Genomic DNA, 13,934 nt, shown 5'->3' with positions numbered 1-13,934 from the left:
CAAGCAGGCTCCGCACTCAGTGCAGTGCCTGACATGGGACTCGAACACATGCACTGTGAGATCCTGACACCAGCCAAAACCAAAAGTCAGACACTTAACCAACTGAGCCACACAGGCACCCCACACTGTCCTACTTTTGACATCGCACTTGTTTCTCAACAAATGTGTCCAAATCCTCTTAGAATATTTCTTCTTAGCTGTTCCACTATTATCTCAAATTTAAGGCAACATTATTGAATTCACTCTGTTTATCTGTGAATCAACCTAAATGTTCCCATTTTCATTCTCATACCACCCGTCTCTCAAATCTACTTAGTCACCATGTCTTGTCAAAATTCCCTCATCATCCTGTGATCTGATTAAAAGTCCTCATTGTTTCTCACTAGGATTCTGGAAGACCAAATCTCCAAATATTACCCTTTGTTTATTAGATTTATTTAAACACAGAGCATAGCCCTAAAAGACACTTCCACTTATTTAAGATTGTTCAATGGAAATAATAAAATGAATGAACCACATCAAATTTAAAATATTTCTTCATCAGTAAAGGTCTAGAATTCCCAATGATATCTTTATTTTCATTTCCTAATTTTAATTCTCTCACAGATTTCACAAAATTTCATCAGTTCTTATAAACATACCTATAACAAATTTTGCAAATTGTATTGCCCTTTGTAACTTCAGAGTTCTCCACATCCTATGGCAAGTGGCAACACCATGATTCATGTAAGCCCTTAAAACAGAAGTAAAGTCTGCAATTGATAAAACCACTTTGGAAAGAAGAGAAATCAGTTGTCTAAGCCTCAGTGATGGCAAAAGTATGCTCAAATATATGGAAATTCGGCTAAATGTATAACAAAAGCAGGGAAAGTTTCCTTCCATGGCACAGAGAGAGAGTGCAATTGAAAGCTATTTCTGATTCTGATTTTTATGGATCAATACTTTTAGGGAAGATATCTCCCACTGGGCAAAATAGCTTCCAGAAGCCTGGAATTAAGCTATGGCCAAAATCTGCCAACTAAGAGTAGAGAGGAATACAGACATTAACATGTTCCTGAATGATGTTAGAAAATCAGCATGCAGAGTTTTTTTAGAAGATCACCAATAATGAGAAATGCAAACAAGAAACATAAACAGTATGCATGGTGCAATTTATTTTATCTTAGTTGCCTTATAAATACTTGAATTACTTTCAGGGTCTTCCCTAAGTTGTCTAGTTTAAAGTATGTGACAGGAAGATGGCTAGTGACTGATCAGAGGAAAGTCCAGAGGTTTACCACTCATGGCAGTGGTTCTCAAATTGTAGCAAACCTAAGACTCAGCTGAAGGGCTCATTAAAACACTGGGTCTGGGTCCCACTCCCAGCATTTCTGGTTTACTTGATCTGATTTACTTGATCTGAAATAGAGCCCAAGAACTAACTTTTCTAACAAGTCTTTAGAGGATAAAAATGCTGGTGGTTGCGGGGGTTGGGGATTCACTTCAAGAATCACTGGCCTATAAGCTGGATTGTTGAAAGTTTCTCAAACTAATGTGGCCTAATGAAGATGTTCCTGTTTATTGTTCTAGATACATATCTATTACATAAGTGTAAATTTGCATGGGGTTCATTGGCTATTGCTGGCTAACATACTTTAATTGTATCACTAGTGGACTCTATTTATACAACATAATTTATTGTCTGCTCTTGACTGTCACAGAAGGATTTGACTTTAGCTCTGGAAGAATCCTTAGGAATAATCTGATCTAACATCCTAATTATGAAGATGAAGACACCAAAGTCCAGTGTAATAGTTAATAGATATAAACAGTTGTGATTTCCAAGTTGTGGTTTACTGTCAACAGCCTTTGAAGAATTGTCTGTGTATAATAGTTACAATATCGTTGTACACTATGTACAACATATTACATTCATACAATAATAATGACTATTCTTTTGTTTGTGATATAATCAACTTTTAAGATAATTAATAAATTCTCACTGATGCGTATTTTAATTCAATCAGAACTTATTTTGAACATCAACAACTAGAAATTATCAAGGCAGGAACTCTTCTTGGCCAAATGGTTTCCAGGCAAAAAACTGTTATAGACATAGTGATGTAATATAGATATGAACCCAAGGAAACCCTGAGAACTATTTGTAATAGAGTCTACCATCTTAATAAATTAAATGTAAGACTTGCAATTTATTTCATAGAATAAAAATCTACTATTTTCCAGGCACTACTAACCATTTTCATATTTAGGTCTCATTAAAATCTCATAACTACTCTGTAAGATGAAAACACTAAAGCTTTTAGAGATTAAATAGTGTAGGCTAGCAATATATTTTCCCATGATAAAAACACAAAACTTTTTCTAGTATATTTGCCAGCACTTATTTCATTTAGCTGCTTGACAAGTTGGCACATTTGTATCCTACTAAGTCCTGATGACTTCATTTTCAGTAAGCAAAAATACAAATATCCTCTTGAACAGCCAGGAAGTCTAAAAATTTGTTTTCTAAGTATTCATGAGTCTAGTATGGACATTCACCTTCCCTCTCTCCTTTTGGAGAAAAATGCTGCCACTGCCAAATTAGATGACTTCCTTTCCTGGAAATACATTTAGCATATTATAACAGTTTGAAATAGTTTAAATAACACATTCCATGTTAAACATGGAAAAAACATTTTTCAGGAGAGCACACAATGGTCTTTCATAGAAGGATTCCATAAACTGCTCACTAGTTAAATTTGGCTCTAAATTCCATAGTTTCCCTATAAAGGGAAGGACAATTACCATCCAACCTTTCTTATTTTAACTAAATTCCTCACAGTTAACTGATGAGGGATAGAAGCAGAAGAATGTGCACCTTTAGTCCAGAAGGCTGACCTATAGCCTGCAAAGCTTTTTTAAGGATCAAATAGGTGCTAGCTGCTACTTTTTTAAAGGGTCTCATAATTGCCTGTACATCTCACCAATAGCTAATATTGGTCTGAATTACAAGCATCAGAGAAATCTGGAGAAAATAGTTTTATAAGCAGAAATTTGAAGACGTTTACAATCTAATAGTCTCTGCATGTCTCCTCCCCCTTGAACACTAAGCATATAACCATCAGCTTCATATAGCAAAAGTGCAGCTCTTTCTACCCACAGGCCCTGTCTCCATGCTACTTAAATAAACTTACTAAGTTACACCATAAAATGTCTCAAGAATCCTTTCTCTACCATTCATTCCTAACCCCACATCATAATGATGAAAATTCATAACTGGATCTGACTCAGAACTTTGCCAAAATCTCAAAATCAAGTCAAAATTAAGAGGCTCAACTAATTGGCAATTAACAGAAGACAGCCCATGTTATAAATGGTCATCAACAGAAAAACGATCCTTTACTGATATTTACCATTCAGTAGACATATTGTCCCATATTTGAAAGAAATTTGAGGCCTATAGAGCCATAATGAAGATTGCCTGTGCTTGCTAATAGAAGATTCACCAAAAAGACAAGAAGGAACATCATTAAAGACATATTTCAAGAAGCATCAATAAAGCAAATATTTATAAAATAATCTCCCAAAAGAATTTTATGTGAGGTTTAAATACTTAATGCATGTTCATAAAAATAATCATGATTTTCTCATTTTCATAATTTCTCATTTTCATAATTAAATTTGATGTTTTTATCAATGAAATGGAGAATACAACATTGGCGTATTTCACTAGGCTACAATAAATAAGGATCAACTTGTGGCAATTGATCAGAAATAAATTAAATCTGAGGCTGCTGATTAATAAAATATTTTTACTTGGAAATACACATACTTTGAATTCAGGTTCTTGATTTCATCAAATAAAGCACTATGACCTGTTTAGCATTACCTTATAGATGATTGATTTTGATTCCCTGTCTTGAATAACTACACAAGGTGACAATCACAAAAAAAGTATGATTGAAGTAGAGTTCAGATTGCTTCAGGGAAGCTATTACAAAAAACAAACAAAACAAAAACAAAACAAAAAAAAACCCCAATGAAACCTAAAAGCCACTGTCAAAAAGTCATGTGAGGGTTTTTCTCCTGTCCTGAACCAGACAGGAGAGAGGAGAAGTGGAGTAGATTACAAAATGGTTGTGTGATTACTAGTTTAGAATTTACACTAAAACAAACACAAACAAAATTCTCAAAATGAAAGCACACAACTGCTCAAAATGATGCATAGTCCAATGTCAACCCGGTAGCAGGTGAACCCAATATTCTGAGCAGGCCAAAAGCAGAAATTAGGTTATACTTCACAGAGAACAAGACGTATCTTGCCCATTAAACAAAGAAACAAAGAAAACACTCTAACACTTACTCTTGTCTTTTTGTCAGCTTCATTTTCAAAACACTGGTTGTCTTTATTTTGTTCAGTACATGAAGGATTTTCCTTTGGTTCACTGAAATCTGTAAGCTAAAAAAAAAAGTTAAAAAAATCACTATGTCTTATTTGTTCTCTGCAATGTGAACTACATGTTTTTCAAACTTTTAACATGCACATTAAAATACCTACGACCTGTATAAGTATTATTCAGTATTACTTATGTCAGTTTTAGAATAAATCTAACCCATTAGTTTAGAATACTATCTAACCTATTTTTATATTGCTCCCAAAGAGAAAAAATAAAATGGGACAGTTATTCAAAGGCAAGTTTTTATAAATTTCAAAGCTTTTCAACAGGGAGTGTTGAACTTGTATCATTCAAGTGTAAATTGATGATCTGGTAAAAACTGAACATGGTTAATAGGAAGATGAAGAGAGAAGGGTTAATTTCATCTTATATAAGTTCCCATCCTTGCAAGAATGTCTATTCTGTGGTACTAGTTGAAGACCTCAGAACAAGTAGAGGCACTGACTACTTTCATTCTGGACTATCTTTTCAAAGATCTTTGTATAACTACAACTTTGGATGATAAATATGTTTACTTTCAGAGCAAAGGTAAGTTTGCTTATTGACCACTGAAAAAGATTTCCATTCCCTGGGTGCTTGGGTAGCTTAGTTGGTTAAGCTTCCAACTTCAGCTCAGGTCATGATCTCAAGGTTCGTGAGTTCAAGCCCTGCATCCAGCTCTGTGCTGGCAACATGGAGCCTGCTTAGGATTCTCTCTCTCTCAAAATAAATAAATAAACTAATATATATAATATATATTATATATATATATAATATATATTATATATATTAGTTTATTTATAGTATATAAATATACTATAAATATATATATATATTTATAATATATATATAATATATAATATATATAAATATAGTATATATATATATATTTCTGTTACCTACACTGAGGATAATTCCCCACTGCATGGGAATATACCACTTGGCCATCCTTGCATTGCCCTGTAGGTACTGGGGCTTGAGAAACTGCTGTCTGGTTACTACTATAGTGGTACATAATAAAGTCCTTTGTTTATGTCCTAGGAGTCTTCTGACATTCTGGCATTCATGAAACTTTGTCATTGTTCTTAGATTTCAAATAGGATACAATCTTAGCCCCTTCACAGTTCTTGACAATTGTGATGACAAGGACATAATGCTGACAGACATGGTTTTCTGGAAGAGAAAGGATCAGGGATTTGCAGACTGATAAAAGGGATTTCTGGGATGTCTTTGGGATTGGTAGCCAACATAGTGATGAAATTTATGTTGAACTGCATAATAATGATCCTCCACTTTAATGCCTATTAATGAGGAAGAATTTACAAAGTGGTTCCAGGCTGAGTACTGGGAAATAAACTCAAAGACAGTTCCCAAATGGTGCCCTGCTGACTATACCCTGAGTGGTGGGACCTCCTCACCCATCTGCCGATTACCCGCAACTCCCAAGATTCATGGGATGAGCAGAGTTGCCACCTGCATTCAGACAATAGTTATAGAGTAGTGTACCTCTCCTGATTATAAAAGGAGAGAAGTATGCAACTATTATGAGTGGAAACCAAGATTTCTCTGATTCTAGTCTATTGTAGATGCTCCTCTTCTCTATTCCCATAGCTTACATCTATCATTGTGATTAACTTATTGCATTATAAATCACATGTTTATATATCTGTCTGTCTGATTAGAGTTCCTTGGAGGACAGGCATTATATGTTATTATTTATTAATTCCCAGAGTTCAATAAATATTTGTTTAATGAATAAAAAATTAAAAGATTAAATTAGATAAATTAATGAATGCTTAACTGAAGGAACAAACAGGGAACAGGGCTCCAATCTGGCTAAGAAGAATCTCAAGCTCAACTACCTAGGGATACCCAGGTAGCTTCTACATCAGATATAGAGTCATTTACTTTGTGCTCAGTCTGGAATGGTGGATGTGCTGCCATGTTCAGTATGATGATGGATGCAGGCAGCAATTGTGTCAATGCAAGCTCAGTCAGCAGCTTGATTCCTATTGGTCTTATCAGGTTCTTACTGTGGACATCTGCATAAGTGATGCAGATATGTGCAGTGTGTGCCCCTGTGGAAGCATACATTTAATATGCCAGTGTTTAGATTGTCCATACTGATGGCTTTGCTGCTGCTATCAGTTAGACCAAAAACATTATCAGTTCATTTCACTGGGCTGCAAACCACCTACACACCCCTGAAAATCACAAGTAAATGTGCTTTCTTACTGCTGTAGAACTGCTCTCACTCACCATGATTCATGGCCCCTCCTTTCCCTTTTACACTGACCTTAAATGCTTTAAGGAAAAAGATTATTAATAATGTAGTTAAAGTTTCCCTGTTCCTAAGAGGAAATGAAGGTGACACACACCCATCCAAATATGCTAGAGAACTTCTGGGAGGGCAAGCACTCAAATTCTTATAGATCTTCTGTGTACAGTCACCCAAACCACAATCTGCTAGGTTCTGTGAATTGGCAGAAGAAGGGGCACCAGGATTCAGGTGATTATGTTTGGGCAGGGTTTACCAAGGAGAAAGAAAGCCAAATGACCTTGTGTAAAGGGTCCTTTTGGCCAACTCAATGTACTATTTGCATCGTTTCCACTGCTGAATGTATAATTGGTCTTAACGCTTCTTTGTAAATTCTCAGAAATTCCAGAAAGGGTTCTCCTGATCAGGAAAAGCTATATGTACAGAAATACTAATAGAACATAAATCTCTCTCCAATTCTTTTCTCTATTTTCTCTTGGTAGTCCAGCAGAAAAAGTGGAGAATCTTACGGGAAGAAAGGAAATCATCACCTTAAGAACTTAACAACAGCAGGGATAATAACCCAAGATGCAATATCTTGAACAACAGCCAAGCATGACCAGTAAAAAAGGCTAAGAAGATCTGGAGGCTCACAGTGGATTATTGATTTTGCTGTTGCTCCTACTGTCTCAACTATTCCAAACATTTAACTATAACTAAATCCTTTGCATTGACTGATGGCACTTGGTATGTTCCCTTTCCAACATCTTTTTCCTATCCCACTGGTACTCAAGGTCCAAGACCAATTTTTATTCATATGGCAAGCCTCATGATATATTTACTATACCTAAATTCCTCTTCCATTTGCCACTAAGATTTATGATGTCCTATTTGGCAAGTCACAAGCCTCAGCTAGCAGGAGTAGATAATAAACTCTGACAAAACTGAGGGCCTATCTAAGCAAATTACTTTCAGCAGTCAAGGAGATACTCCTTTTTAGCCTCAACCATCGAAAAAGAAAGCCCAGCACCTTATTAGACTCAGAATATGGGAGATGGTATGGTCTCACTTGGACATTTTAGTTGGTCTATATTATCAGCCAGGGCACAAATCAGCATCCTTAAAGTGAAGTCCAAACCAGCTGGCTATGTTGGAAGCTCTCAGCAAGCTATGGCAGTCTCTCTGTCTATACAGCCCCACAACATTACTGACTCCTCTGAGCTACAAGCCTTTGTGAGTGAGAGAGATTGATTAGAACCTCTGGTAAAGAGAAGCAACCTCCAATTAAAATCCCCTGAGACAAAGCTACTGGCTCAATGGGGTCCCCCATTCATTAAAGTTTCACTAAATGCCTGGGCCTATTTCACTAATGGTTTCACTAAACTGAAGCCAGCAGTGTCCAGTGGGATGCTGATACTATTTGTTCTTAGTTCTAGCTATGCAGAACTGAGAATGGAAGGAGTTCTTCCACTAAGGTGGCAGAACTCAAGGTCATTCTTGAAGCTCTGGCCAATGTGCTTCCTGATCAACACTATTATATTTTTACTGACTCTTGGAGTATTGTCACTGGCCTAAATGGTTTATCTGCCCTGTTAGAACACTATAGACTGACAAATTAAACACACTCCTCCCTGGGGTCATGAACTATACAAATCAGGACTGCCAATTGCAGATGCCCACAGTAAGCCCTGATGAAATCAACTGGAATCAAGCTGCTGATTGAGCCTGCATGGTAGCTTTGCTGCCTGGATCCATCATCAGACAAAACATGGCAGCACATCCACTACTTCAGCTGAACACACAGTAAGGGACTTTATGTTTTTGATAAAGTTCTGGTAGCAAAGGCTACCAGAATATCCTCAAGTAGCTGAGCTTGTCATTCATCTTAGCCAGATAAGAGCCCTTGTTCCCTGTTTGTTTTTTCCTCCATGTAGGAGATAGTCATCTAATTTAATCCTTTATTTTTCATCTATTAAACAAAATACATTAATATTGTTATTAATATTTATTACTCCGTAAAAATCTATTTATACCCTGGAAATTCAATATTTACTTATTATTATTTATTAATTTATTTATTAATTCCCAGAATATCAAAAACAATGAGATATACTGTCTATCCTCCATCTATCTCTCCATCCTCCCATCTATCTAATGGGACAGATAGATATATAAATATGTAATTTACAATACAATGTGTTAATCATAATAATAGATATAAAATATGAGAGGATCATCTGCATCAGACGAAGTAATCAAAGGAGGCTTCCTGAAGGATATGACACTGAAATAATTCTAAAAACAAGAAGTTATATAAACAAGCAAGTGTTCAGTCTAATAGTAAATAGTGTGGGCTTTGACAGGCATTATGTTAAAAGAAAAAAGCATGGATTTTAGAGTATGGAATAAATGAGTTATAATCCCTTTACTTCCACTTACTAGCTAGGTGTCATCTAAAATATGGAGATTATGTAATCCACTGCAGTCTCCTTCCTCCTTATCAACCATCCCACAGCTGGGTTGGATGCTATGAATCTACAACTTTCCTACCTCATACCAGTTGGTGTCCCATGTATGCTTCCTGAATTTCAGTATCTTGGCTGGCTTTCTATGCTTTCATATCCCCACCATTACTCCAACAACTGGTGACTTCCCATCAATGTAGCTCTCATAGAAATAGTATTTTTTTCTATACTTTTATATTTCCTTCATTCTTTTTTTTTTTAATTTTTTTTTCAACGTTTATTTATTTTTGGGACAGAGAGAGACAGAGCATGAACGGGGGAGGGGCAGAGAGAGAGGGAGACACAGAATCAGAAACAGGCTCCAGGCTCCGAGCCATCAGCCCAGAGCCTGACGCGGGGCTCGAACTCACGGACTGCGAGATCGTGACCTGGCTGAAGTCGGACGCTTAACTGACTGCGCCACCCAGGCGCCCCTATATTTCCTTCATTCTTAAAAAAATAAAGATCCTTGATCATCTTTGCTCCAAAACTACCAGTCTATCTCTGACCTCTCCCCAGAATCAATATTCTTGAAAGACTTAATAAATTTAACATGCAATAGAATAATTTCATGAAGAGTTACAATAAGCTAGGTCCTGCTTTGATGATGCTGATACATATTTTATATGCATTATCTCATACAGACTTAAAAGTAACCTTTGAGGTAGGAACTATCACCCTTATTTCCTGGGTGAAAAACCAGAACCTAGTTCCCTCTGAATGCAGCGTCTATTCACCTTACCACTACACTAAACTCTTGAACTACTTCCTTACCACTCACTTATCCTTGAATCTTTTAAATTGTGGTCCCTATACTAATAGCATCAGCATCATCTGGAGACTTCTTAGACAAACTCTTGGGCCTCACCCCCGACCTGCCAAATCAGAAACAGTAGGGATAGGATCCTGCAATCTATATTTCTGGTGTGAGTGTGACACATCCTAGTTTGAAAATCACTTATCTAGATGTAAAAATGTCAAATGATTTCAAGTACTCAAAATAAGTAAAGTGAGCCAGGTACAAGAAATGTGGAGGAAGAGATGGATGGCCCTTGGGAAAATGGACAGTTCATTCCCTGTCTAATGGGTGCAGTCTCTGGTTATTTCCATGCATTTTCCCTGCAATGAGAAAAACCAGATCCACTATGGCCAGATGTTTAGAATTTTTCAAGAGAACTTGGAAGTCTGACCTTCTTAGGAGAATACCTTGATTTTTTAAACATTGACAAAATTATGTATTTTTAAATACCATGTGAGCTAACAAAGAATGGGCAAACAAAATATAAACTTAGGTTGGAGTCTGCATAAAGGCAGTCAGCTTGTGATTTCTGCTTTCATTTCTGAATTCTGTCCTTTCTTATGCTATGAATACTACACAGTTAAAACTCACTGAGTACCTCCTAGTCCTCACTGTTTTCTACTTTCCCTGACTTCCTACAGTTCTCTATGTCTTTCACTCACTGGAATTTCATACTTCTGTAATTCTTGTCTCTATATTCAGAAACCCAACTCTCTCCTAGCTGACACCCCATCTTGCTGATTTCCTCTTCCATTTTATTTCCTTTTCCTCTTTTTACCTCCTGGGCTCAGCTGTTACTCCAAAATTCCTTTTCTCTACCTCTTCTGTCCAGACTCACTCCCAGATGACTCTCAAATTTAGACTCTCAAATTCTAGAGGACCTTTCTTTCTAATTTCCAGTCCTGCATTTTCAACTGTTTGCATGTGTTTCTCTCAAAATCACACTGCCCCTCAAATCTGTTCAATTTAAATGGAATCATTTTCTCTTTAGAATCCATGTCTACTCCTGAGCACCCCAGTTCTGGTAATGCCCCTACTTAATTTTTAAAGGACTACTCATATGCCTCCCTCCACTACAAAGCCTGTGTTGATCATCTGCTCTTCTTCAGTGAGCCAGGCACCCTCATTACATGATCCCCTCAGGATATATACTTCTCCTGTGCATCTCTAGTAATGATTAATCCACCTTGCTTCTTTCAAGAACAACTCATAATATCAACAAAAGGAAAAATAAACGTAACATTACTTATGCTTTTCTTATCCATTCATGCAGATTTTAAGCTCCTTAAAGGCAATGAATGTATTACTATTTCTGTATCCTTCATGTGTCTGAACAAAATAAATGTGCATAGATATGTATTATATTACTTACACAGATGTACTCTGCATTACACAATATGTCCCAATAAATATTTCCAACTTTACTTTAAACAGATACAGCCGTTACATACATCAGAAATGTTTTCTATGTAAAAGAATCCTATAGTGAATTTTTATAAACTCTGGAACTCTGTAAATATACTCACCTGAATTAACTGTTTTGTAGATTTGTTTGCTTCTTTATTAATTCATACCATTCTTCTCTAACCTTTTTTTTAAAATGTATGTTGGTACTGATGAGTGGCATGCACAAAATCTGTGCCCTTTCAAGAACCAAACGTTCTTGAAGTGTCCAGAAAGTAAGTTAAATAATCTCTGTGATGTTGAGCCACTAGGAAGTACTTCCCCTTCCTCTAGGAATAACAACTGTACAGATCAGCTTGAGGCATACCCCAGTGTGCTCTGAGTAGTCCAATCCTATTAATATTTTCTGGCCTTTATATTTACAGAGCACCTAGTTGTACTTCATTTTGTTATATCCTCTTCATTTATAAGAAACATTGTAAATACAGAAGTGTGAGTTTGAATACTCTTTCATAGGAAACAACACACTGCTGCTTTATAGAATAGTTCAACATTACAAATAACTAATGAATTTAAATTATTCTTTTTCTTTTTGCTGAGAGAATAGTAAACATCATTATTATAGCCTTAAAGATAAAGGCCTCAGGGTTCCTTGAAAAGCTAGACAGGAAGAAGAAACTAGGCTTAAAAGAAAAGAATACCAATTTTCAAGGTTCTCAGCCTATTTTTTTAATTCATTAATTAATTATTTTAGAGAGAGACTGTACACAGGCAGGAGAGAGGGGCAGAGGAAGAGGAAGAGAGAGAGAGAGAGAGAGGGAAGGAAAGGGGATGGGAGGGAGAATCTTAAGCAGGCTCCATGCTCAGTGTGGAGCCCAACATAAGGCTCAACCCCACAACACTGGGATCATAACACCAGCCAAAACTAAGAGTTGGACGCTCAACTGACTGAGCTACCAAGGCTCTCCTCAGCCTATTTATTGATTCAACAAACATTCATTAAATTTTATTACATACAAAGTATTGAACCAGATGTTACGAGGAAAGCACAAATAAGATGTGGTCCATAAACCAAAATGTGTGTGTATATATATATATATATATATATATATATATAGTAAACAATGAAATAAGATATATACAAAAGCAACTGTAAAATCAGGTAGAAGACTTTGAATGTCAAAAAAGAAGTAGACAAAAGTGCTCTGGAAATTCAAAAGAGGTTCAGTTCAATAAACATAAATAATGCTTACAATGCCAGACTTTTAAGGAACTTAAAGTAAAGTAGGTGAGACAATTACATAAACTGGTCATTTGAATTCAAGTTAGAAGTATTAGAAATATGCAGAGAATGCCATGGAAAAATAAACTGAGACATGAGCAAAGCCATAAGACAAAAAGTCAGAATGAAGAAGCTGGAGAACAACAGTAATCTAATGTTGCTAAACCATGAGGCAAGAACTTATGAAACATAAAGTAGAAAAGGTAAGCAAAAGCCAGTTTAGAGAGTTTCAGACATAAAGCCAAAGAATTTAGATAATCTCATGAGAAATAGCAAATAAAAGAAGGGTTCAGGAAAGAGATGGTAAGGAAAAAGTAAGAGTCAAAAAAAGGAGAAATATTTCAAAAGTAAAGATTACACAAACATATTGGCCTCATTTAGTCTTTGCTTTATATTTTCTCTTAATTGTAAAGTGCATTTTAAAATAATTTCAATCTTGGGGCGCCTGGGTGGCGCAGTCAGTTAAGCGTCTGACTTGAGCCAGGTCACGATCTCGCGGTCCATGAGTTCGAGCCCCGCGTCAGGCTCTGGGCTGAGGGCTCGGAGCCTGGAGCCTGTTTCTGATTCTGTGTCTCCCTCTCTCTCTGCCCCTCCCCCATTCATGCTCTGTCTCTCTCTGTCCCAAAAATAAATAAAAAAACGTTGAAAAAAAAAATAAAAAAATAAATAAAAAAAATAATTTCAATCTTATAAAATGTTGCAGAAATAGGAAAAAGAATACCATGTTCCCCACACACATATTTCCAAAATGTTAACATTATAATAGCTACAGTAAAAATACAAAAATCAAGAAAATAACATTGATACAATATTATTATCTAATATATAGACTTTAACCAAATTTTACCAATTATCTTGCTAATGTCCTTAGTTTTTAGTTCAGGATCCAATCCAGAATCATTTATTACATTATTTTTTTGTATTTTTAATTTCCTTAATCTGGAACAATTCAGTCTTCCTTTGTCTTTCAAGACCTAGATATTTTAGAGTACTAGACAGACATTTTTTCAAGTGTTCTTAATTTGGGTTTGGCTAATATTTATTTCTTTATGATTAAATTCAGGTTATACATATTTCACAAAACCACCGCTAAAGTGATTATGTGTGCCTCTCAGTACGCCATTATCAGGAGGCACATGCTGTCAGTTTGTCTTGCAGATTAGTATTGCTATCTCTGATCACTTGGCTAAGGTGGTTCTGCCAGGTTTCTACACTGTAAAGTTACTATTTTTCATGAGTAAGCAATAAAAATCTTATAGCACATACTTTGAAC

General features: G+C 36.0%; 1 protein-coding gene across 1 annotated transcript in view; it reads right to left on the bottom strand.

Annotated features, from left to right (window-relative positions):
* DLG2 (discs large MAGUK scaffold protein 2) overlaps positions 1-13,934 on the bottom strand; it is a 2,044,734-nt gene that overhangs the window by 1,594,241 nt on the left and 436,559 nt on the right. Inside the window, exon 4 of the mRNA XM_047877315.1 lies at positions 4,343-4,438. Coding sequence (XP_047733271.1) covers positions 4,343-4,438 — 96 coding nt within the window. The remainder of the gene's footprint in view (positions 1-4,342; positions 4,439-13,934) is intronic.

The sequence above is a fragment of the Prionailurus viverrinus genome, chromosome D1 (genome assembly GCF_022837055.1).
Source record: "Prionailurus viverrinus isolate Anna chromosome D1, UM_Priviv_1.0, whole genome shotgun sequence".
NCBI lineage: Eukaryota > Metazoa > Chordata > Mammalia > Carnivora > Felidae > Prionailurus > Prionailurus viverrinus.
The sequence above is the reverse complement of the archived record's forward strand: the minus strand, read 5'-3'. Positions and strand labels throughout refer to the sequence as shown.